This window comes from Mustelus asterias, chromosome 22 (assembly GCF_964213995.1).
Source record: "Mustelus asterias chromosome 22, sMusAst1.hap1.1, whole genome shotgun sequence".
NCBI classification, from domain to species: domain Eukaryota; kingdom Metazoa; phylum Chordata; class Chondrichthyes; order Carcharhiniformes; family Triakidae; genus Mustelus; species Mustelus asterias.
Genome location: NC_135822.1, coordinates 58436342 through 58462482, shown reverse-complemented (window position 1 = coordinate 58462482; position 26141 = coordinate 58436342). Strand labels below are relative to the sequence as shown.

Here is a 26141-nt window from a genome sequence, read left to right as displayed (position 1 = left end):
TCCCATGAATGAATAAAAAAAGTAACAGCAATAACTTTACATCGATCGCTCTCAACTCCCTTCCCATTGATCACAGGTCTTACTTGATGATAAATTAATTCCTCCCCCCCGCCCCCCCCCCAAAGGAAGGGGGGGGGGGCGGAATTGGCAAACCTCACCTGCAAGTGCGTATTGTTAAGTCTACTTCCCCGTCAAATTTTGCAATCATAAAATGACCACCCCAACATTTTTTTTATTCATTCGTGGGACACGGGCGTCGCTGGCTGGGCCCAGCATTTATTGCACATCCCGAGTTGCCCCTTGAGAAGGTGGTGGTGAGCCGCCATCTTGAATCGCTGCAGTCCACGTGCTGTGGGTCGACCCACAATGCCGTTAGGGAGGGAATTCCAGGATTTCGACCCAGCGAGAAATTAGCGCTCGCCCACTGTACGGCTATTTCTCCAACAAAGCCAAGAAGACAACATGTTCAGGTGAAATTATATATACAATTACAAAAAAAAAAATCTTTATTACAATCAGACAAAACAGAAGGATTCTACAATCCCGAGTTTGAGCTAACACGTTCTACCAAAACAGACATTCATTTACAAATGCATTGATCAAGAGAGACTTCATACAACAAGCAGCAGAAGGTTAAAGCTGGTGCCAGGGTGTGCGTGAATGTGTGTAGGGAGAGAAGGATAGTTTCCTGGCTGCTTTTTCCAGGGTCCCGAGCGTGACAGCACAGCTCCGACACACAAACGCAAATCACCATGCTCCATAACTCCAGTTAAAATCAAAGTCCACAACTGACAATTTAAGCATTTTGCCCTGGGGAAATGTTTCACACATGCAAAGAGTCTTCATTTGAACTTGGATTTTACTTATCGAATCACAGAATCCCTACAGTGCAGGAGGAGGCCACTTGGCCCCGACCACAATCCCACCCAGGCCCTATCCCCATAACCCCATGCATTTACCCCAGCTAGTCCCCCTGACGCTAAGGGGCAATTTAGCAGGGCCAATCTCCCTAACCCGCACGTCTTTCGGACTGTGGGAGGAAACCGGAGCACCCGGTGGAAACCCACGCAGACACGGGGGAGAACGTGCAGACTCCACACAGACAGTGACCCGAGGCCGGGAATCGAACCCTTGTCCCTGGCGCTGTGAGGCAGCAGTGCTAACCCACTGTGCCACTTGATCAATCCTCTCCCCTGTGTGTCGCTGGTTCTTGGCAAACCTCTCGGTAGCAGCCAGCTGTGGTGTTTGGCATACACCCTGGTTTTTCAAGCACCCTCTCAGCACTGACTCTCTCTCTCCCCCTCTCGAGGGCTCTTGTTCACACGTTGTCACGGACGCACATTGATAGCTTGGCGCAGTCCCTAGAAGGGACGTCCTTCTTCGGGGATGTGGTGACGGGATCCCAGAGTCATCCTGGATGGCAAGACGGCCTGTGTCGGTACCGCCCTCCTGGACCGCTCCGGTGTGGACATCGACTGGCAGCGGCGGACTCTTGCGATGGTCCGCAGGGGTGGGGATCACTGAGGGAGGGGCAGTTCAGGATCCAGGGACAAATATTTGCCTTTTTTTAAAAAAAAAAGAAAAACCTTCAATCAGTCTGAGTTCCCAGGAGAAATCCAAAAGACACCAAATCTCAAGTGTGACCGGGTGACTGTGCAGTTCCCCCCTTCAGCTTCCCGAAAGGTGGGAAAATTCCAGGCCTCAATCTCAGTGGTTACTGCGCGAGTTCTCGTGAGGCCGAACCTTTCACAGCTGCTCCAGAACTGGTTTGGATACCTGAAGAAAAAGAGAGAGAGAGAGAGAGAAGGGAAAGAATTTCATTCCAGCTGTGAGGAATAAAACGCAACCGCACCAGAACCTGACGTGATGCCGGTCAGAACATTATTTTGGTCTCAATCGCAAACAGACAAAATCATCGTAGAATCCCGACAGTGCAGGAGGAGGCCAGTCGGCCCATCGGGTCGATACCGACCACAATCCCACCCAGGCCCCATCCCTGTAACCCCATGCATTTACCCCAGCTCGTCCCCCTGACAATAAAGGGGCATGGCCAATCCGCACATCTTTCGGACTGTGGGAGGAAACCGGAGCACCCGGAGGAAACCCGCGCAGACACGGGGGAGAACGCGCAAACTCCACACACAGACAGTGACCCGAGGCCGGGAATCGAACCCGGGTCCCTGGCGCTGTGGAGGCAGCAGCGCTAAACACTGTGCCAACCTGTCGACCCAAAGTCGCCAGTGACAAGGGTCAAACACTCCATTGTAAACAGGAGTTGTCACTGCGCAGGGAGACTGGGAAAAATCATCTGCCGATCGCCACCTTTGGCTGCGGAATATTGTCAAATCCACCTGAGACAACACGTTATTAGGAAGGGCACAAAGAGAGAGCTGGGTCCACGCGAGGCACACCTCAGACCCAGCTCACTGCGATCAATCAGCAGCAACTGAGTCCACTTCAGCGCCCAGCGAGAGGGAGCACTGACAGGATCAAGTGTGGCTGTTTTTCTATTTCGCTAAACTGCATCTCGCATACACCACATCGCCAAACCATTGCCTCGGGAAAGCAGCCAGCAGAATTCGCTATGTCCGCTACGACTCTCACCAACTTTTACAGATGCACCATAGAAAGCATTCCTTCAGGTTGTATCACAGCTTGGTATGGCTCCTGCTCTGCCCAAGACCGCAAGGAACTACAAAAGGTCATGAATGTTGCCCAATCCATCACGCAAACCAGCCTCCCATCCATTGACTCTGTCTACACTTCCCACTGCCTCTGCAAAGCAGTCAGCATAATTAAGGACCCCACACGCCCCGGACATTCTCTCCTCCACCTTCTTCCGTCGGGAAAAAGATACAAAAGTCTGAGGTCACGTACCGACCGACTCAAGAACAGCTTCTTCCCTGCTGTTGTCAGAGTTTTGAATGGACCTACCTTGCATTAAGTTGATCTTTCTCTACACCCTAGCTACGACTGTAACACTACATTCTGCACCCTCTCCTTTCCTTCTCTATGAACGGTATGCTTTGGCTGTGTAGCGCGCAAGAAACAATGCCTTTCACTGCATCCCAGTACATGTGACAATAATAAATCAAATCAAATTCAAACATTAGGCAGACATGACCCAGTAACTGAACATCGGCTGGGTCAGGCAGTGCTTAGAGATGCTGCTTACATTGAGAATCAGCAACTCCCACTTAATAGAATGCCACAACCGGAAGACAGGAACGGTGGAAGTTGAGAGAGACATGTACACGAGACAGTGGGCGAGAGAGAGAGTGCGCGTGAGAGTGGGTGAGACAGAGAGAGTGCGCACGAGAGAGAGATGGGAAGGACAGACTCGTGGTCGGGTGTCCCTGGAGAGAGAGCGAGAGAGAGAGAGCATGTGGTGTCCACCAGCACTACCCAGGCTTTCCATGCTCGTTGGGCACTGCGGGGACCAGGGAGCCTTCGAGCCCCCTTTAATCACATTTCGGTTTGACCTATAAAGTTTCAGTTGTGATTTGTTTTTTGTTTGAGGCGGTATCCCTTGGGGGGACTGCCGTCTTTTATTTTGTCCCTTCGCTCATTCGATTTAGTTTCATTGGTTTTGCAACAAAGGAGTTGGGACTGGCAAGAATTCTGTCAGTATCTGTGCAACGGAATCTGGGGTAGAGAATGAGGGATAGGGAATGACCATTAGTTCATAAAATATAGGAGCAGATTTAGGCCACTCGGCCCATCGAGTCTGCTCTGCCATTCAATCATGGCTGATATGTTTCTCATCCCCATTCTCCTGCCTTTCCCCCATAACCCCTGACCCCCTTATTCATCAAGAACCTATCTCTGTCTTAAAGACACTCAATGACCCGGCCTCCACAGCCTTCTGCGGCAAAGAGTTCCACAGATTCACCGCTCTCTGGCTGAAGAAATTCCTCCTCATCTCTGTTTTAAAGGATCGTCCCTTTAGCCTGAGGTTGTGCCCTCTGGTTCTAGTTTTTCCGACTCGTGGAAACATCCTCTCCACGTCCACTCTATCCAGGCCTCGCAGTATCCTGTAAGTTTCAATAAGATCCCACCCTCATCCTTCTAAACTCCAACGAGTATAGACCCAGAGTCCTCAACCGTCCCTCATACGACAGGTTCTTCATTCCAGGGATCATTCTTGTGAACCTCCTCTGGACCCTTTCCAAGGCCAGTACATCTTTCCTTAGATACGGGGCCCAAAACTGCCCACAATTTTCCAAATGGGGTCTGACCAGAGCCTTATACAGCCTCAGAAGTACATCCCTGCTCTTGTATTCTAGCCCTCTCGACATGAATGCTAACATTGCATTTGCCTTCCTAACTGCCGACTGAACCTGCGCGTTAACCTTATCCGTACCTTTTATCATCTTGTAAACCTCAATTTGATTTCCCCTCATTCTTCTGAATTCTGGGGAGTATCGGCTTAAACTGTTCAATCTCTCTTCAGGGTGAGAGAGTAGTGAGATCAGTGAGAGACGTCAGCCCTCTGCGCCCCCGCCCCCCCCTGCCACACATGCAGCGCTGAACCCGCCAGGCTGCAGTTTTTACCCTGGTCAGACAGCGTGAGTTTGCTGAGCCCGTCCTCCAATGCACCATCCATCACCTCGGCTGCAGGCAGCTTCCAGCTGGCCGATCCGGGGAGAGGCCTCGTCGGGACGTCCGGGAGCAGAACGGATTCCTCCGCCGGCTTTTCCAGGAGGGCGTTCAGCTCGGCTTCCAGTTCGTCCGCATCCACCCCATCTGCGTCGCAACATGTGGGGGGGGGGAAAAAAAAAGGCAACCGTTAGCAAGAGAGCACCCAACAATTCCCAGAGCGATCGCAATCAACATAACCTTGCACAGCACTGAAAAACTCACCCATGGCATCAAGATTTTCACCAGCAAGTGTCTGGTTTATATCATCCTGTGTATCACAGAACTAGAGGAAAAAAGACAGAGAAATGGTTAGATAGACGCATTTTAGTCCTCAGGGTGATCCAGTGAGATCCAACACTGTCTCTGCCCAAGGATCCAGTGAGATCCAGCACTGTCTCTGCCCAAGGATCCAGTGAGATCCAGCACTGTCTCTGCCCAAGGATCCAGTGAGATCCAGCACTGTCTCCCTAAGGATCCAGCGAGATCCAACCCATCTCTGCCCAAGGATCCAGTGAGATCCAACACTGTCTGCCCAAGGATCCAGCGAGATCCAACCCGTCTCTGCCCAAGGATCCAGAGAGATCCAACGCTATCTGCCCAAGGAGCCAAGGCGGAACTTCACGACACACGACAGCGCAGAGTCGCTGAGCAGAAACTGATAGCCAAGTTCCGCACACATGAGGACGGCCTAAACCGGGATGTTGGATTTATGTCACATTATCAGTAACCCCCACAGCTTGCCTCCTGGGCTTGCAGAATCTCACTAGCTGTTCTGTCTGGAGACAATACACATCTCTTTAACCTGTGTTGAATGCTCCCTCCACCCACATTATCTGTACCTTTAAGACCTGGCTGGCTGTAGAGATTTGCATTCTAATTAGTATTCTGTAACTTGATTTCTGTGTCTGTGCCCTGTTGGAGAACAGATATCCACCCCATCTGACGAAGGAGCTGTGCTCCGAAAGCTTATGGTATTTGCTACCAAATAAACCTGTTGGACTTTAACCTGGTGTTGTGAGACTTCTTACTGTGCTTACCCAATCCAACGCCGGCATCTCCACATTCTGTCCAAGGATCCAGAGAAATCCAACGCTATCTGCCCAAGGATCCAGTGAGATCCAACCCGTCTCTGCCTAAAGATCCAGTGAGATCCAGCCCGTCTCTGCCCAAGGATCCAGTGAGATCCAACACTGTCTCTGCCCAAGGATCCAGTGAGATCCAGCACTGTCTCTGCCCAAGGATCCAGTGAGATCCAGCACTGTCTCTGCCCAAGGATCCAGTGAGATCCAGCACTGTCTGCCTCAGGATCCAGCGAGATCCAACCCATCTCTGCCCAAGGATCCAGAGAGATCCAACGCTATCTGCCCAAGGATCCAGAGAGAACCAACCCGTCTCTGCCCAAAGATCCAGTGAGATCCAGCCCGTCTCTGCCCAAGGATCCAGTGAGATCCAACACTGTCTCTGCCCAAGGATCCAGTGAGATCCACCACTGTCTCTGTCCAAGGATCCAGAGAGATCCAACGCTATCTGCCCAAGGATCCAGTGAGATCCAACCCGTCTCTGCCCAAAGATCCAGTGAGATCCAGCCCGTCTCTGCCCAAGGATCCAGTGAGATCCAACCCATCTCCGCACAAGGATGCAGTGAGACTTGCTACCATTTTGCATCACTGCTCCCTCAGTATAGAGAAGCTACTGCCCATTCTGAATTAACCAATCACTTATTCTTTCTGAAAGATCATTCTAACATTCAGGACCGATCCTGGTTAGTGTGCAGGCTCCAGGTCCCCAATGTCGATGACTCAAACCTGCAGCAGAATTTGTGATGGCACAGTGGTTAGCACTGCTGCCTCACAGAGCCAGGGACTCAATTCCAGCCTTGGGGTGACTGTCTGTGTGGAGTTTGCACGTTCTCCCCACGTCTGCGTGGGTTTCCTCCGGGTGCTCCGGTTTCCTCCCACACTCCAAAGATGTGCGGGTCAGATGGATTGGCCGTGCTAAATTGCCCCTTAGCGTCCCGAGACGGGTAGGCTAGGGGGATGCGCAGGGTAAAGATGTGGGGTTACGGGGATGGGATAGGGAGCTGGGCAAGATGCTCTGTCAGAGAGTTGGAGCAGACTCGATGGGCTGAACGGCCTCCTTCTGCACTGCCGGGATTCTCTGAGCCGCCTGCGAGGTCTGAGCAGGTGGCAAACACCAGGAGTGCATTTTGCAAGCTGCGAACACATTCCCATTCATATCCCTTTCTCCTTCAACAAGGGATTATGATGCAGCTCCTACTCCCAGTGCCCCCTTTCCCAAAGACTGTGGACCATCCTTCTACAATCTCCCTGTGACCCCCCCCCACTCTTCTCTCCCATCTCCAAACTCAGTGCCCGCCTAACGTCAACTTACTTCACACTCTTTCCCTGTGAAGTTGTACGAACTAAGTAAGGGCATGATGGGAAAATTGGTCAACTATTTGTTACAATGTAAAGAACGGCTGACCAAAGCTATTTCAAAATGCCAGACCCCTGTAAGAGTTAATAAGACTGTATGAGTAAATAAAACAAGATAAGGTCAGGGAGGAAGGAGTCACCGACCTTCTTCTGTTCCATCAAAGGACAAGATAAGGGTATGAATAATGAGACAAAGAGTTCTAGGAGGTCAGCAAGTTAAAACATGATTAATGATATTGTTTATGATTCTATTACTAATCAAATTCCTGAATATGCTCTGGTCACGCAAACTGATAATGATTATGTATAAATACTGAACAGTTTCTCTGTGTAAGGGCGGACTTGTAGAAGAATCAGCAGCTGTATCAACTGCTCTCTGACCCCAAGTCTCAGCCATATACTGCATGCAGTTATTCGCAAATAAATGCTTGTTATATTGACGAAGCAAATTTTGTAGAGTCTATCTTTCACAGTTAAGAAGCAGGAAAAGTTTCCATTTCAACATCACTTTAACATCATTCACATAACGTTAAGATCTGCTTTTAAGCCGGCTGAATTGTCGACTTGTGCTCCTAATTCCTCTGTTCCTATGACCTGTCCCCACAGTGCTTCCCGCCCCTGGCCCTCAGCCCCTCTTCCTCCCAATGCCACCCTTTGCCCACTCTTGCCCTCTGTCAGCCCCTTGGTCTGTTCCCCTCTCTGGCTTCCTGACTTCCCTCCCAAATGCATACGGCAGCCCCATCTGGTGGCAGAGGCTGGCGGGTGCAGGTCGTCCTGGGACTTCAGCCGCCGGATGGGGACCGACCACTCATTTTAGGTCCTCACTTCAAGTCTTTCTGCCCTTGTTTCCACCCTCGGTGTCCTGTGCTTCGCCAGGAACAAAAAAACGGGTAAACCTCCTCGATTTTCAGGTTTACTGATGACACCACTGTTGTGGGTCGGATCTCAAACAATGACGAGACAGAGTACACGAATGAGATAGAGAATCTGGTGAACTGGTGCAGCAACAATAATCTCTCCCTCAATGTCGACAAAATGAAGGAGATTGTCATCGACTTCAGGAAGTGTAAAGGAGAACATGCCCCTGTCTACATCAACGGGGATGAAGTAGAAAGGGTCAAGAGCTTCATGTTTTTAGGTGTTCAGATCACCAACAACCTGTCGTGGTCCCTCCCCACGCCGACACGATAGTTAAGAAAGCCCCACCAACGCCTCTACTTTCTCAGAGGACTAAGGAAATTTGGCACATCAGCTACGACTCTCACCAACTTTTACAGATGCACCGTAGAAAGCATTCTTTCTGGTTGTATCACAGCTTGGTATGGCTCCTGCTCTGTCCAAGACCGCAAGAAGTACAAAAGGCCATGAATGTAGCCCAGTCCATCACTCAAACCAGCCTCCCATCCATTGACTCTGTCTACACTTCCCGCTGCCTCGGCAAAGCAGCCAGCATAATTCAGGACCCCACGCACCCCGGACATTCCCTCTTCCACCTTCTTCCTTCGGGAAAAAGATACAAAAGTCTGAGGTCACGTACCAACCGACTCAAGAACAGCTTCTTCCCTGCTGCTGTCAGACTTTTGCATTAAGTTGATCTTTCTCTACACCTTAACTATGACTGTAACACTACATTCTGCACTCTCTCCTTTCCTTCTCTATGAATGGTATGTTTTGGCTGTATAGAGCTGAAGAAACAATACTTTTCACTCTATCCCTACACATGTGACAGTAATAAACCAAATCACCTGTTCAATTTGATCCATCAACTTATCCACTTTCTCCAAAGTGACGTCCTTCATCGACTCCCTCAAAGCTCCGAGTCCCGCCTGATAGGCCTCCACCACCTGAGAAGAAGCAGCAAGAAGGGAATCATTTCATTTACTGACGCCCCTGCGATGCCCCAGGACGTTACAACGTTGAAGGAGCTACACAAATAGAAATTGTTGTCATCGGACGCAGACACCAAGCGAGTCGAGATGAATCTGCTTCCTAAAAATCACAGAGGGGGTCGTGGGGGGAGAAATACTAACTGTGCAAGTCCCACAGGGTTACCATGAAGCAAGGGATAAGGGACAACTTTGTATTCATTGGTGGGACATGGGCGTCGCTGGCTGGCCAGCATTTATTGCCCAACCTGTTACCCTTGAGAAGGTGGTGGTGAGCTGCCTTCTTGAAACGCTGATACAACCGAGTGTCTCACTCGGCCACTTCAGAGGGCAGTCGAGAGTCAACTACATGGCTCTGGAGTCACATGTAGGCCAGACACAGTGGCACAGAGGTTAGCACGGCTGCATCAGAGCTCCAGGGATCTGGGTTCAATTCTAGCTTTCGGTTACTGTCTGTGTGGAGTTTGCACTTTTCTCCACGTGGGTTTCCTCCAGCTGCTCCGGACTCCTTCCACAGTCCAAAGATGTTAGGTGGATTAGCCATGCTAAATTGACCCTTAGTGTTCAGGGGGATTAGTAACTGCCTGCGGTTATGGGGACAGGGCCTGGGTGGGATTGTGGTCGGTGCAGGCAAGATGGGCCGAATGGCCTCCTTCTGCACTGTAGGGATTCTATAAGGCCAGACCAGGTAAGGACGGCAGATTTCCTTCCCTAAAGGACATTAGTGAACCAGATGGGGTTTTCCGACAATGACTGAGCAGATTGGGTTTGTACTCGTTGGAATTTAGAAGGCTGAGGGGGGATCTTATAGAGACCTATAAGATAATGAAGGGGCTGGATAGGGTAGAGGTGGAGAGATTCTTTCCACTTAGAAAGGAAACTAGAACTAGAGGGCACAGCCTCAAAATAAAGGGGGGTCAGTTTAGGACAGAGTTGAGGAGGAACTTCTTCTCTCAGAGGGTGGTGAATCTCTGGAATTCTCTGCCCACTGAAGTGGTGGAGGCTACCTTGTTGAATATGTTTAAATCACGGATAGATGGATTTCTGATCGGTAAGGGAATTAGGGGTTATAGGGATCAGGCGGGTAAGTGGAACTGATCCACTTCAGATCAGCCATGATCTTATTGAATGGCGGGGCAGGCTCGAGGGGCTAGATGGCCTACTCCTGCTCCTATTTCTTATGTTCTTATGTTTCATGGTCATCAGTAGATTCTTAATTCCAGATATTGTTCACTGAATTTAAATTCCACCATCTGCCGTGGCGGGATTCGAACCCTGGTCCCCAGAACATTCGCTGAGTTTCTAGATGAATAGTCGAGCGATAATATCACTAGGCTATCGTTTCCCTTACTGCGTTGACACAAAGACAGGGAATTATGCTGGGATCTTTCTTCCCGAACCCAGGTCAAACATTATCCTTCAGCAGCAGGCAACAAGGTCAGAGAGAGGCAGCGCAGATAGAGAAAGCTTTCCGTACTGTTCTGTCGGTCTGAGACGAGGAAATGCGGTCCAGGATGGCCTGAATGGTGTTGAGTTTGGCTTCGACGTTATCCAGGCGTTGGGCGGTTCTCTTCCTCATTCGCAGAGATTTCAGCGCCTGGAACGCAGACAAGCAAAAGAGGTCGTCACCTTGCGCACCCCGAAACTGTGGCAGAGAACCCACCCACTCACCCACCGCGCCCCCTGCACACGACACGGAGTCACTATTCACGGCCTCCCAGTCTGAGCTGACACTCACTGCTGCTCTCTGTCACAGCGGGAGGCAGGATCAGTCCACACACAAGGCTTCAACCCAAAAGAGAACCACTGTTTCACTCTGCCACAACAAGCTGTGGTTTTCCACCAATATGCCAGGCAACTTAACCCTTCCCTATTCCAGCTCGCTTCCACACAGCCCATCATTTTCTCCACCCTCTCCACTGCTAGCCATAGCATCATACTAGTTCTATGTCTTTTATTAGTGCCACAAGTCGACTTACATTAACAGTGCAATGAAGTTCCTGTGAAAATCCCCTAGTCGCCACACTCCTGTTCGGGTAACACTGAGGGAGAATTTAGCACCTAACCAGCACGTCTTTCGGACTGTGGGAGAAAACTGGAGCAGCCGGAGGAAACCCACGCAGACACGGTTGAAGAACGCGCAGGGGCGGCACGGTGGCACAGTGGTTAGCACTGCTGCCTCATAGCTCCAGGGACCTGGGTTCGATTCCCGGCTTGGGTCACTGTCTGTGTGGAGTTTGCACCTTCTCCCTGTGTCTGCGTGGGTTTCCTCTGGGTGCTCCAGTTTCCTCCCACAGTCCGAAAGATGTGCTGGTTAGGTGTTAAATTCTCCCTCAGTGTAACCCGAACAGGCACCGGAGTGCGGCGACTGGGGGATTTTCACAGTAACTTCACTTCAGTGTTAATGTAAGCCTATTTGTGACACTCATAAATAAAAGAAAAATCAGAAAAATAGCTTGTTACGGTCAGAGCTGGAGTGGTAGAGCACATAGTCCCCCCTTCTGTTACCACCACCCCGTGGTCCTAACAGTCTAGACAGCAGACACCAGCAGGCTACTGAACCACGGTGGGAGGGGAACCACAGCAGTGTTCAGTCTGAGCAGACGCACACTGTCGGGTCCGTTCATTCCTCTGAATAGACGGAGGCGGCACTGATACTAGGTTGAATATCTTTTATTGAACAGGTCTTAAAATTAACATATTACAGAAAGTGGAAATAAGCTGGAGAGAGAGAGACAGATACAGAGATACTGGCAAGCCAGTATTGTACTGATTAAGCAGCACTCAAAACAGACTCTGGACTGAACTAACTAAACATTGAACTGTGACTACAATAGGAGTTAATTCTTATCAGTGTTATTGAAATTACTCGGCACACGCTGTCTCTCTCTGTAAAAACAACTTGCAGGTGTTGTTAATGAAAAACTTGTGTCTGGTTTACGAAAAAGCTTGTTTCTGGTGACATTGTACTTCCAAAGGACGCAGTCAGTTTTTCTAGCTGATCCCAGCATGCCTGCTGGGTTTTAAAATGTGGTCAAGTTAGCTCACTTTTTAAGCTTGGCATTTAACTGGAATTGCATCGGCAGAAATATCTCAAAATGAAGCCTTTGCATTCATGAACCGGACATGGCGAAGCTTACATCGGGTCCCCTCACATACACACACTCGGACACACACAGACCTATGCTGGCTGGAGTCACTGGAGTAGAAAGATCCTTCCTGAATGAGGTTGCTGTATCCCAGCTTACATTCTCCCCTCAGGCACCTGGATCAGAGGCACCTGGATCAGAGGCTTATCACCACGGTGATACAATCACCAAATTGGCATTAACCAGAGAAAAACCGGATCTTTGACTCACCAAATGTTTTTTGCCAGCTCTTAAATGGCCCCTTGCTTCCTCCTTGTATCTGGGGAGAAAAATGTGTTTATTTTTTCAGTGAATAGGCCTGAGTAAGTGGCTGGCCAACATTTATTGATGTGGAGATGCCGGCGTTGGACTGGGGTAAACACAGTAAGAGTTTTAACAACACCAGAACAAGTCCAACAGGTTTATTTGGTAGCAAATACCATTAGCTTTCAGAGCGCTGCTCCTTCGTCAGATAGGAGCAGCGCTCCGAAAGCTAATGGTATTTGCTACCAAATAAAACTGTTGGACTTTAACGTGGTGTTGTTAAAACTGTTACAACATTTATTGCCCATCCCTAGCTTTTTATTTATTTATTAGTGTCACAGGTACGGCTCAACACATTGACACTGCAATGAAGTTACTGTGAAAATCCCCTAGTCGCCACATTCCGGCGCCTGTTCAGATTCCACTGAGGGAGAATTTAGCACCTAACCAGCACGTCTTTCAAACTGTGGGAGGAAACCGCAGCACCCGGAGGAAACCCATGCAGACACGGGGAGAACGTGCAGACTCCGCACAGACAGTGACCCAAGCCGGGAATCGAACCCGGGTCCCTGGCGCTGTGAGGCAGCAGTGCCAACCACTGTGCCACCCACAAATGCAGTTGCCCTTGAGAAGGTGGGGGTGAGCTGCCTTCTTGAAATCACTGCAGTCCACGTTCTGTGGGTTGACTCACAGTGTTGTTTGGGGGGGGGGGGGGTTCCAGGATTTTGACCCAGCGACTGCGAAGGAATGGCCGATATATTTCCGAGTCAGGATGGTGAGTGGCTCGGAGGGGAACTTTCAGCGACTGATGCACCAGGACTCCAAGGTCTCGCTGAGTATCCACCTCTCCCAATTTACACCCATTCAAGTCATAATCTGTCTTCCTATTATTGCTACCAAAGTGGATAACCTCACATTTATCCACATTATACTGCATCTATCATGCAGATGCCCACACACCTGTAATAAAGGCTAACCTATCCTTGGCTTTTCTAATTGCGTGCTGTGTCTGCATGTTAATGTTGTGTGATTCATGCATACTGAATATCAATACTAACCAGTGTCTCACTAATTAATAAAACGCTGCCTCCCATTCTTCCTACTGAAAACGGGGAACTCAGCGTGATATTCCATTTGATAAGGTTCACCATGGTAGGCTTCTGCAGAAAATGCAGATGTATGGGATTGGGGGTGATCTAGGAAATTGGATCAGGAATTGGCTAGCGGATAGGAAACAGAGGGTGGTGGTTGATAGTAAATATTCATCATGGAGTGCGGTTACAAGTGGTGTACCTCAGGGATCTGTTTTGGGGCCACTGCTGTTTGTAATATTTATTAATGATCTGGATGAGGGTATAGTTGGGTGGATTAGCAAATTTGCTGATGACACCAAAGTCGGTGGTGTGGTAGACAGTGAGGAAGGGTGTCGTAGTTTGCAGGAAGACTTAGACAGGTTGCAAAGTTGGGCCGAGAGGTGGCGGATGGAGTTTAATGCGGAGAAGTGTGAGGTAATTCACTTTGGTAGGAATAACAGATGTGTTGAGTATAGGGCTAACGGGAGGACTTTGAATAGTGTGGAGGAGCAGAGGGATCTAGGTATATGTGTGCATAGATCCCTGAAAGTTGGGAATCAAGTAGATAAGGTTGTTAAGAAGGCATATGGTGTCTTGGCGTTTATTGGTAGGGGGATTGAATTTAGGAGTCGTAGCGTTATGTTGCAACTGTACACAACTCTGGTGCGGCCGCACTTGGAGTACTGTGTGCAGTTCTGGTCCCCACATTACAGGAAGGATGTGGAGGCTTTGGAGAGGGTGCAGAGGAGGTTTACCAGGATGTTGCCTGGTATGGAGGGGAGATCCTATGAGGAGAGGCTGAGGGATTTGGGATTGTTTTCGCTGGAAAGGCGGCGGCTAAGAGGGGATCTTATTGAAACATATAAGATGATTAGAGGTTTAGATAGGGTGGATAGTGATAGCCTTTTTCCTCTGATGGAGAAATCCAGCACGAGGGGGCATGGCTTTAAATTGAGGGGGGGTAGTTATAGAACCGATGTCAGGGGTAGGTTCTTTACCCAGAGGGTGGTGAGGGATTGGAATGCCCTGCCAGCATCAGTAGTAAATGCGCCTAGTTTGGGGGCGTTTAAGAGATCCGTAGATAGGTTCATGGACGAAAAGAAATTGGTTTAGGTTGGAGGGTCACAGTTTTTTTTTTAACTGGTCGGTGCAACATCGTGGGCCGAAGGGCCTGTTCTGCGCTGTAATGTTCTATGTTCTATGTTCTATCTGCCGCATTCTTGCCGACTCATTTGAATCAAGTTCGTTTCCAGCCTCTTTGTATCCACCTCAGAGCTTCCCTTCCAACCTCACTTCGTTTTGGAGCAAACTTGGTTGCATTATAGTTGGACCCTTCCTGCACGGATTGTAAATAGCTAAGTCCCAAGTACTGATTCTTGGAGAACCCCAACAGTTTCAGCTTGCCAACTTGCGAATCTGTTAACCTATCCTCTCGCCATGCTAATATATCCCCCCTCCCCAATCCCATGAGTCTAACTGTACATTTTAATCTCTTTTGTGGAACTTTACTGAGTTTTTTTTGAAAATCTAAATATATAACATCCACTGGTTCCCCCTTATCCACCCTGCTAGTGACATCCCCAAAGCAAAAGATATGGCAAAGTAACCCACATCTGCTTGCATGAATACTGGACCTTTGGGTCCTCACTGTCCACGGGGATGGTGCCAGAGGACTGGAGAGTGGCGAATGTTGTTCCTCTGTTTAAGAAAGGGAATAGAAATGACCCTGGTAATTATAGACCGGTTAGTCTCACTTCGGTGGTTGGTAAATTGATGGAAAAGGTCCTTAGAGATGGGATTTACGACCATTTAGAAAGATGCGGATTAATCCAGGATAGTCAGCACGGATTCGTGAAGGGCAAGTCGTGCCTCACAAATTTGATAGAATTTTTTGAGGAGGTAACTAAGTGCGTTGATGAAGGTAGGGCAGTTGATGTCATATACATGGATTTTAGTAAGGCGTTTGATAAGGTCCCCCATGGTCGGCTTATGATGAAAGTAAGGAGGTGTGGGATAGAGGGAAAGTTGGCAGATTGGATAGGTAACTGGCTATCTGATCGAAGATAGAGGATGGTGGTGGGTGGAAACTTTTCGGACTGGAGGCAGGTTGCTAGCGGAGTGCCACAGGGATCAGTGCTTGGTCCTCTGCTCTTTGTATTTTTATTAATGACTTAGAGGAGGGGGCTGAAGGGTGGATCAGTAAATTTGCTGATGACACCAAGATTGGTGGAGTAGTGGATGAGGTGGAGGGCTGTTGTAGGCTGCAAAGAGACATAGATCGGATGCAAAGCTGGGCTGAAAAATGGCAACTGGAGTTTCACCCTGATAAATGTGAGGTGATTCATTTTGGTAGGACTAATTTAAATGTGGATTACAGGGTCAAAGGTAGGGTTCTGAAGACTGTGGAGGAACAGAGAGATCTTGGGGTCCATATCCACAGAACTCTAAAGGTTGCCACTCAAGTGGATAGAGCTGTGAAGAAGGCATATAGTGTGTTAGCTTTTATTAACAGGGGGTTGGAGTTTAAGAGCCGTGGGGTTATGCTGCAACTGTACAGGACCTTGGTGAGACCACATTTGGAATATTGTGTGCAGTTCTGGTCACCTCACTATAAGAAGGATGTGGAAGTGCTGGAAAGAGTGCAGAGGAGATTTACCAGGATGCTGCCTGGTTTGGAGGGTAGGTCATATGAGGAAAGGTTGAGGGAGCTAGGGCTGTTCTCTCTGGAGCGGAGGAGGTTGAGGGGAGACTTAATAGAGGTTTATAAAATGATGAAGGGGATAGATAGAGTGAACGTTCAAAGACTATTTCCTCGGGTGGATGGAGCTATTACAAGGGGGCATAACTATAGGGTTCATGTTGGGAGATATAGGAAGGATATCAGGGTAGGTTCTTTACGCAGAGAGTGGTTGGGATGTGGAATGGACTGCCTGCAGTGATAGTGGAGTCAGACACTTTAGGAACATTTAAGCGGTTATTGGATAGGCACATGGAGCACACCAGGATGATAGGGAGTGGGATAGCTTGATCTTGGTTTCAGATAAAGCTCGGCACAACATCGTGGGCCGAAGGGCCTGTTCTGTGCTGTACTGTTTTATGTTCTATGGTCAATGGGTACACTAATACTGAGGCGGCACAGTGGTTAGCACTGCTGCCTCACAGCGCCAGGAACCCGGGTTCGATTCCCAGCTTGGGTCACTGTCTGTGTGGAGTTTGCACGTTCTCTCCCCGTGTCTGCGTGGGTTTCCTCCGGGTGCTCCAGTTTCCTCCCACAGTCCAAAAGATGTGCGGTGAATTGGCTATGCTAAATTGCCCCTTAGTGTCAGGGAGATTAGCAGGGTAGCAGGCTTCGAGAGATAGGGTCTGGGTGGGATTGTGGTCGGTGCAGACTCGATGGGCCGAATGGCCTCCTTCTGCACTGTCGGGATTCTATGATCTTAATGGTCAGAGGCGAGTGAGAGAGCGAGTAGGGTTCACTTGGGAAGTAGGTAGATTAAACACAACGATGTTTGTTCTGGGTTTTGACCCTGGATTTGAAAGACATTATTAACAAGTTAAATCGTTCGACCATACAGCAGTGCGTTCATTGCCTTAATGTACCTTTCGTCCTCCTGGGACAGCATTTCCACTTTCAGAGTCAACATCTTCTCACACTTCACCAGCTGATACACTCCCACATCGATCTCAGTGACTGCCGACACCTTGTTAGCTGGAGAGTGGCTGAACTTGACAATCTGGACAACAGATTAAAAGGAAAAAGTGAGTCTGAACCACCCTGCCCAACACATTGTCAGGTTTAAAACTGCCCAAATCCACAGTCACTAAGCCAGGCATCGAGATGGTGATCAAGGTTTACCCTGTGCTGTACTATCCTGGGAGTGTTTGATGGGGGACAGTGTAGAGGGAGCTTTACTCTGTATCTAACCCTGTGTTTTACCTGTCCTGGGAGTGTTTGATGGGGACAGTGTAGAGGGAGCTTTACTCTGTATCTAACCCCGTGCTGTACCTGTCCTGGGAGTGTTTGATGGGGACAGTGTAGAGGGAGCTTTACTCTGTATCTAACCCTGTGTTTTACCTGTCCTGGGAGTGTTTGATGGGGACAGTGTAGAGGGAGCTTTACTCTGTATCTAACCCCGTGCTGTACCTGTCCTGGGAGTGTTTGATGGGGACAGTGTAGAGGGAGCTTTACTCTGTATCTAACCCTGTGTTTTACCTGTCCTGGGAGTGTTTGATGGGGACAGTGTAGAGGGAGCTTTACTCTGTATCTAACCCCGTGCTGTACCTGTCCTGGGAGTGTTTGATGGGGACAGTGTATAGGGAGCTTTACTCTGTATCTAACCCCGTGCTGTACCTGTCCTGGGAGTGTTTGATGGGGACAGTGTAGAGGGAGCTTTACTCTGTATCTAACCCCGTGCTGTACTGTCCTGGGAGTGTTTGATGGGGGCAGTGTAGAGGGAGCATTACTCTGTATCTAACCCCATGCTGTACCTGTCCTGGGAATGTTTGATGGGGACAGTGTAGAGGGAGCTTTACTCTGTATCTAACCCCGTGCTGTACTGTCCTGGGAGTGTTTGATGGGGACAGTGTAGAGGGGGCTTTACTCTGTATCTAACCCCGTGCTGTACCTGTCCTGGGAGTGTTTGATGGGGGACAGTGTAGAGGGAGCTTTACTCTGTATCTAACCCCGTGCTGTACCTGTCCTGGGAGTGTTTGATCGGGACAGTGTAGAGGAAGCTTTACACAAACTACTCCCTGAAACCAATATCCCTTAACATAATCAATATATCAGTAAATAAAGTGAATGCAAACACACACAGACAGAAACGGGGATGTTAGACTGCAGAAAATGGCCAGTACCAAACCCCAGAGTCGGCAATCAAAAGGTTACAAAAATATCATGCCCAGTGTTTGAATAGGTAATAGTATCCACACAACAAGGATAAAGGAGCAAGGTATAGTTTGCAGGGAAGTACACACAGCAAGGCTTTAGTTTAATTTTAAGTTCATTTATTAGTGTCACAAGTAGGCTTACATTAACAATGCAATGGAGTTTTTTTGTTTTAGAACAAAAAAAGTTACTGTGAAAATCCCCTAGTCGCCACACTCCGGTGCCTGTTCGGGTTACACTGAGGGAGAATTTAGCACCTGACCTGCACGTCTTTGGACTGTGGGAGGAAACCGGAGCACCCGGAGGAAACCCACGCAGACACGGGGAGAATGTGCAGACTCCGCACAGACAGTGATCCGAGCCGGGAATCGAACCGGGTCCCCGGCGCTGTGAGGCAGCAGTGCTAACCACCGGGTATAGGTACAGAGATGATGATAAAGACAGGGGCAGAGCCAGTGTCCCAGCACCAGGGCACACGAGGCAGCGTGAAGCCCCGTAACTACGTAACAGCCTCAGCACCATTCGTGGCGCTGTGAGCGAGCAGTCTCCGCACACCCAGCATTGCTCGGGCCCGTCACTCATGCGAACCCTCACCTTGTCTCCATCGATCTCAGCCACCATGACCCGCTTCTCTTTCTGCAGTTGCAGCAGGCACAGGTAGAAGGCCTTCTCATCGGCACATGCGCTCTGACACACCTCCTGGAGCTTGGCAAAGGCAACCACGGGGTGGGAAGACTCCAGGTAACTCTGACACAGCTGCAGAACCTTGGCTGCCTTTTCCTGAAGGCGGGGTGAGGGGGGGGGGGGGGAAGAGAAAGCGTTACCATCAGGAGTGCAGGAGGCTGGGGCGCGGCTGTGGGGAACGGGGTTAAACAGCACCGATCTGAAACTGTCTGTAACAATCACCAACTATACAATCGCACGGCTCATTCAGATCATTGGGGGGGGGGGGAGGCGATGGCCTAATGGTATTATCACTTGACCAGAAACTCAGCTCATGTTCTGGGGAACCCGGGTTCGAATCCCCGCCACGGCAGATGGTGGAATTTAAATTCAATAAAAAATATCTGGGATTAAGAATCTACTGATGACCATGAAACCATTGTCGGAAAAACCCATGTGGACAGTGAAGAAAGTTATCTCCGATTGCAACGGGATCTTGATCAATTGGGCCAGTGGGCTGACGAATGGCAGCTGGAGTTTAATTTAGATAAATGCGAGGTGATGCATTTTGGTCGATCAAACCAGGGCAGGAGTCACTCAGTTAATGGTAGGGCGTTGGGGAGAGTTACAGAACAAAGAGATCGAGGGGTACATGTTCATAGCTCCTTGAAAGTGGAGTCACAGGTGGACAGAGTGGTGAAGAAGGCATGCTTGGTTTCATCGGTCAGAACGTTGAATACAGGAGTTGGGACGTCTTGTTGAAGTTGTACAAGACATTGGTAAGGCCACACTTGGATACTGTGTACAGTTCCGGTCACCCTATTATAGAAAGGATATTATTAAACTGGAAAGAGTGCAGAAAAGATTTACGAGGATGCTATCGGGACTTGATGATTTGAGTTATAAGGAGAGGCTGGATAGACTGGGACTTTTTTCTCTGGAGCGTAGGAGGCTGAGGGGTGATCTTATAGAGGTCGATAAAATAATGAGGGGCACAGATCAGCTAGATAGTCAACATCTTTTCCCAAAGGTAGGGGAGTCTAAAACTAGAGGGCATAGGTTTAAGGTGAGAGGGGAGAGATACAAAAGGGTCCAGAGGGGCAATTTTTTCACACAGAGGATGGTGAGTGCCTGGAACGAGCTGCCAGAGGTAGTAGTAGAGGCGGGTACAATTGTATCTTTTAAAAAGCGTTTAAACAGTTACATGGGTAAGATGAGTATAGAGGGATATGGGCCAAATGTGGGCAATTGGGACGAGCTTCGGGGTTTAAAAAAAAAGGGCAGCATGGACAAGTTGGGCCGAAGGGCCTGTTTCCATGCTGTAAACCTCTATGACTCGATAACTCTAGTGTCCTTTAGGGAAGCAAATCTGCCGTCCTTACTCTGCGCAACTAGAGATGGGCAATAAACAGTGGCCCAGCCAGCGACGCCCGTGTCCCACGAATGAATTTTAAAAAGTGTCGCTGGAACCGGAACTTTGGCAATTATTCCCAGTCCCCTTCTGAACTGCCGCTGTCTCCACCCTCTCTGATCCCTGCCAATGCTCCCCCAAATCTGCCACTGTTACCAAGCTCTGACCCCACAGCTGCCTAGCCTCTCCCACCCAATGCCCCCCTGCCACAAGTTGCTCAGCTCACTGCCGCAGAGGAGGCCATTCAGCCCCTTGTTCGGGCATGCAATCAGATCAGGGCTGACCCTGGACTTCAACCCGGTTTACCCGCCCTGTGGGCCTGTCGTCTCTGACCTTTAGTCACGCACTGTGGTGTAAGGGAGGGATAAAGAGGGGACACTGGTCATTCTGGCTAAGCCGAGGAACACTTTTAACGTCTGCGGTTCTCACCTTGATGCGCTCGACAATGACATATGTTTCGTCCAGTGAAATGTTGTTGCTCCCCAGGAAAGAGGCCAGCGTCCACTTCAGTGGTTTGATCAGGAACAAGCCCACGCCCCAGGCCAGCCAGCCGGCATCGACGCTGGCCGCGTAACTCGACTCCTTCTGAATCAGTCCTCGCCTAGAGAGGTGGGACAATGAGGTCAGAGACTCAACACCGACAGCACAGAGCAGAATTAACTCATGTTGACAGCGGCAAAGCTCACCGATTCGGTAGAGGGGAAAGAGAAGCGAAGATTGTTGGAAAGGAGCGGGGGGGGGGGGGGGGGGGAAGGAGACGGTGGTGCCACGCGGAGCGAGGGAGGAGTCGGTGCCACGCAGGGCGAGGGGGGAAGGGGGCGGCGGCACCGCATGGGGCGAGGGGGGCGGCAGCGCCACGCAGGGCGAGGGAGGGGTCGGCGCCATGCGGGGCGAGGGGAGGAGGGGGCAGTGCGGCTTCACCGTCCCGGGTGAGGGGCCGGGCCGGGGGGGGGGCTCACCCTCACTCACCTGGTACTGAACTGAGGGAGGGGGGCTCACTCCTCTGGCCACTGAGCTGGCGGGGCCACACTCACCTGGCTGTTCTACTGTGGGTGGCCTCATCTCCCCTGGCTGTTTGGCTGTGGGGGGCCTCACTCCTCTGGCTGTTCTGCTGTGGGTCGGCCTCACTCCCCTGGCTGTGGGGGGGCCTCACTCCCCTGGCTGTGGGAGGCCCTCACACTCCTGGCTGTTCGGCTGTGGGGGGCCTCACTCCCCCAGCTGTTTTGCTGTGGGGGGCCTCACTCCCCTGGCTGTGGGAGGCCCTCACTCTCCTGGCTGTTTGGCTATGGTGGGTCTCACTCCCCTGCCTGTTCGACTGTGGGGAGGGGCCTCAGTCCCCTGGCTGTTCAGCTGTGGTGGGCCTCACCCCTCCCCACCCGCCCTGGCTGTTCAGCTGTGGTGGGCCTCACCCCCCCTGGCTGTTCGGCTGCGTGAGGGGCCTCACTCCCCTGCCTGCTCGGCTGTGGGGGGGCCTCACTACCCTGCCTGTTCGGCTGTGGGGGGCCTCACTCCCCTGGCTGTGGGGGGGGGCCTCACTATCCTGGCTGTTCGGCTGTGGGGGGCCTCACTCCCCTGGCTGTTCGGCTGTGGGGGGCCTCACTCCCCCAGCTGTTCTGCTGTGGGGGGACTCACTTCCCCAGCTGTTCTGCTGTGGGGGGACTCACTCCCCTGGCTGTGGGGGGGCCTCAACTCCCCTGGCTGTTTGGCTGTGGGGGGCCTCACTCCCCTAAAATAGAAAATAGAAACCCTAAAGTGCAGAAGGAGGCCATTCGGCCCATCGAGTCTGCACCGACCACAATCCCACCCAGGCCCTACCTCCACATATTTACCCCCTAATCCCTCTAACCTACACATCCCAGGACTCTAAGGGGCAATTTTTTTTAACCTGGCCAATCAACCGAACCCGCACATTTTTGGACTGTGGGAGGAAACCGGAGCACCCGGAGGAAACCCACGCAGACACGAGGAGAATGTGCAAACTCCACACAGACAGTGACCTGGGCCGGGAATCGAACCCGGGATCCTGGAGCTGTGAAGCAGCAGTGCTAACTACTGCGCTACCGTGCCGCCCTAGCTGTTCTTCTGTGGGGGGCCTCACTCCCCCAGCTGTTCTGCTTTGGGGGGCCTCGCTCCCCCAGCTGTTCTGCTGTGGGGGGCCTCACTCCCCTGGCTGTGGGAGGCCCTCACTCTCCTGGCTGTTCGGCTGCGGGGGGCCTCACTCCCCCAGCTGTTTGGCTACGGTGGGTCTCACTCCCCTGGCTGTTTGTCTGTGGGGGGGCCACACTCCCCTGCCTGTTCGGCTGTGGGGGCCTCACTCCCCTGCCTGTCCGGCTGTGAGGGGCCTCACTCCCCTGCCTGTTCAGCTGTGGGGGGCCTCACTCCCCTGCCTGTTCGGCTGTGGGGGGCCTCACTCCCCTGCCTGTTCGGCTGTGGGGGGGGCCTCACTCTCCTGGCTGTTCGGCTGCGGGGGGCCTCACTAACCTGCCTGTTCGGCTGTGTGGGGGGCCTCACTACCCTGCCTGTTCGGCTGTGTGGGGGGCCTCACTACCCTGCCTGTTCGGCTGTGTGGGGGGCCTCACTACCCTGCCTGTTCGGCTGTGGGGGGCCTCACTCCCCTGCCTGTTCGGCTGTGGGGGGCCTCACTCCCCTGCCTGTTCGGCTGTGGGGCGGCCTCACTACCCCGCCTGTTCGGCTGTGTGGGGGGCCTCACTACCCTGCCTGTTCAGCTGTGGGGCGGCCTCACTACCCCGCCTGTTCAGCTGTGGGGGGCCTCACTCCCCTGCCTGTTGGGCTGTGGGGGGCCCCACTCCCCCTGGCTGTTCTGCTGTGGGGGGCCTCACTCCCCTGGCTGTTCGGCTATGGGTGGCCTCACTCCCCTGGCTGTGGGGGGGGGCCTCACTACCCTGGTTGTTCGGCTATGGGGGGCCTCACTCCCCTGGCTGTTCGGCTATGGGGGGGCTCACTCCCCTGGCTGTGGGGGGGCATCACTCCCCTGGCTGTGGGGGGGGCCTCACTCCCCTGGCTGTTCGGCTGTGGGGGGCCTCATTCCCCTAAAATAGAAAATAGAAACCCTACAGTGCAGAAAGAGGCCATTCGGCCCATCGCGTCTGCACCGACCACAATCCCACCCAGGCCCTACCTCCACATATTTACCCGCTAATCCCTCTAACCTACGCATTTTAGGACTCTGAGGGGCAATTTTTAACCTGGCCAATCAACCTAACTCGCACATCTTTGGACTGAGAGAGGAAACCGGAGCACCCGGAGGAAACCCACGCAGACACGAGGAGAATGTGCAAACTCCACACAGACAGTGACCTGGGCCGGGAATCGAACCCGGGATCCTGGAGCTGTGAAGCAGCAGTGCTAACCACTGCGCTACCGTGCCGCCCTAGCTGTTCTTCTGTGGGGGGCCTCACTCCCCCAGCTGTTCTGCTGTGGGGGGCCTCGCTCCCCCAGCTGTTCTGCTGTGGGGGGCCTCACTCCCCTGGCTGTGGGAAGCCTTCACTCTCCTGGCTGTTCGGCTGTGGGGGGCCTCACTCCCCCAGCTGTTCGCTGTGGGAGGCCCTCACTCTCCTAGCTGTTTGGCTATGGTGGGCCTCACTCCCCTGCCTGTTCGGCTGTGGGGGGGCATCACTCCCCTGCCTGTTCGGCTGTGGGGGGGCATCACTCCCCTGCCTGTTCGGCTGTGGGGGGCCTCACTCCCCTGCCTGTGGGGGGCCTCACTCCCCTGGCTGTGGGGGGGGCCTCACTACCCTGGCTTTTCGGCTGTGGGGGGCCTCACTCCCCTGGCTGTTCGGCTGTGGGGGACCTCACTCCCCTAAAATAGAAAATAGAAACCCTACAGTGCAGAAGGAGGCCATTCGGCCCATCGAGTCTGCACCGACCACAATCCCACCCAGGCTCTACCTCCATATATTTACCCGCTAATCCCTCTAACCTACGCATTTTAGGATTCTGAGGGGCAATTTTTAACCTGGCCAATCAACCGAACCCGCACATTTTTGGACTGTGGGAGGAAACCGGAGCACCCGGAGGAAACCCACGCAGACATGAGGAGAATGTGCAAACTCCACACAGACAGTGACCTGAGCTGGGAATCGAACCCGGGATCCTGGAGCTGTGAAGCAGCAGTGCTAACCACTGCGCTACCGTGCCGCCCTAGCTGTTCTTCTGTGGGGGGCCTCACTCCCCCAGCTGTTCTGCTGTGGGGGGCCTCGCTCCCCTGGCTGTGGGAGGCCCTCACTCTCCTGGCTGTTCGGCTGTGGGGGGCCTCACTCCCCCAGCTGTTCGCTGTGGGGGGGCCTCACTCCCCTGGCTGTGGGAGGCCCTCACTCTCCTGGCTGTTTGGCTACGGTGGGTCTCACTCCCCTGGCTGTTTGGCTGTGGGGGGGCCTCACCCCCCTGCCTGTTCGGCTGTGGGGGCCTCACTCCCCTCCCTGTTTGGCTGTGAGGGGCCTCACTCCCCTGCCTGTTCGGCTGTGGGGGGCCTCACTCCCCTGCCTGTTCGGTTGTGTGGGGGGCCTCATTCCCCTGCCTGTTCAGCTGTGGGCGGGGGGCCTCACTCTCCTGGCTGTTCGGCTGTGGGGGGCCTCACTAACCTGCCTGTTCGGCTGTGTGGGGGGCCTCACTACCCTGCCTGTTCGGCTGTGTGGGGGGCCTCACTACCCTGCCTGTTCAGCTGGGGGGCGGCCTCACTACCCCGTCTGTTCGGCTGTGGGGGGGCCTCACTCCCCTGCCTGTTCGGCTATGGGGGGCCTCACTCCCCTGGCTGTGGGGGGGGCCTCACTCTCCTGGCTGTTTGGCTGTGGGGGGCCTCACTACCCTGCCTCTTCGGCTGTGTGGGGGGCCTCACTACCCTGCCTGTTCGGCTGTGGGGGGCCTCACTACCCTGCCTGTTCGGCTGTGGGGGGCCTCACTCCCCTGCCTGTTGGGCTGTGGGGGGCCCCACTCCCCCTGGCTGTTCTGCTGTGAGGGGCCTCACTCCCCTGGCTGTTCGGCTATGTGGGGCCTCACTCCCCTGGCTGTGGGGGGGGGGGCCTCACTACCCTGGCTGTTCGGCTGTGGGGGGCCTCACTCCCCTGGCTGTTCGGCTATGGGGGGGCTCACTCCCTTGGCTGTGGGGGGGCCTCACTCACCTGGCTGTTCGGCTATGGGGGGCCTCACTCCCCTGGCTGTGGGGGGGCCTCACTACCCTGGCTGTGGGGGGGCCTCACTACCCTGGCTGTGGGGGGGCCTCACTACCCTGGCTGTGGGGGGGCCTCACTACCCTGGCTGTGGGGGGGCCTCACTACCCTGGCTGTGGGGGGGCCTCACTACCCTGGCTGTGGGGGGGCCTCACTACCCTGGCTGTTCGGCTGTGGGGGGACTCACCCACCTGGCTGTTCGGCTGTGGGGGGCCTCACTCACCTCGCCATGTCGTGCAGCACGGTGTCCAGGCCGAGCGGCGCGGCTCCTTTCCGGCGGAACCAGGTGTTCAGCTCCCGGGGGGTGAAGGCGAGCCGGTTCCTGCGGGCCGCCTCCTGCCCGATCAGCGGCGCCCAGAAAGCTAGCTTGGCGTCCCAGTCCGAGCTGTTCACCTCGCGCTCCCGCTTGAAGGCCGAGAACAGGAAGGCCATGCGCTGGTCATCGGCCCATTCCGGGCACAGCGGCTCGGGCTCGGCTCCGGGCGCCGACATCCCCCCGCTCCGGCCGCGGCCGCCACTCGAGCCCCAGGCTTCAACAGGCCCCTGAGTGACAGCCAATCAGCACC

General features: G+C 52.7%; 1 protein-coding gene across 5 annotated transcripts; it reads right to left on the bottom strand.

Annotated features, from left to right (window-relative positions):
* Nucleotides 1–483: 483 nt before the first annotated feature.
* Nucleotides 484–26141, bottom strand: LOC144510086 (charged multivesicular body protein 7-like). Of its 5 annotated transcripts, none has more exons than XM_078239329.1 (11): nucleotides 25799–26121; nucleotides 20819–20990; nucleotides 18910–19095; nucleotides 17028–17161; nucleotides 12322–12370; nucleotides 10440–10559; nucleotides 8822–8920; nucleotides 4864–4924; nucleotides 4555–4746; nucleotides 1744–1776; nucleotides 484–1561 (listed from the first exon to the last, which is right to left on the bottom strand). In XM_078239329.1, exons 1-11 carry the CDS (start codon nucleotides 26065–26067, stop codon nucleotides 1518–1520), a joined length of 1359 nt encoding a protein of 452 aa, XP_078095455.1. In that variant the 5' UTR covers nucleotides 26068–26121; the 3' UTR covers nucleotides 484–1517. The 5 variants fall into 5 exon arrangements, with proteins under 5 accessions (XP_078095455.1, XP_078095458.1, XP_078095460.1 ...); XM_078239332.1 differs by having other exon boundaries at nucleotides 4610–4746; XM_078239334.1 differs by lacking the exon at nucleotides 18910–19095 and having other exon boundaries at nucleotides 25799–26141.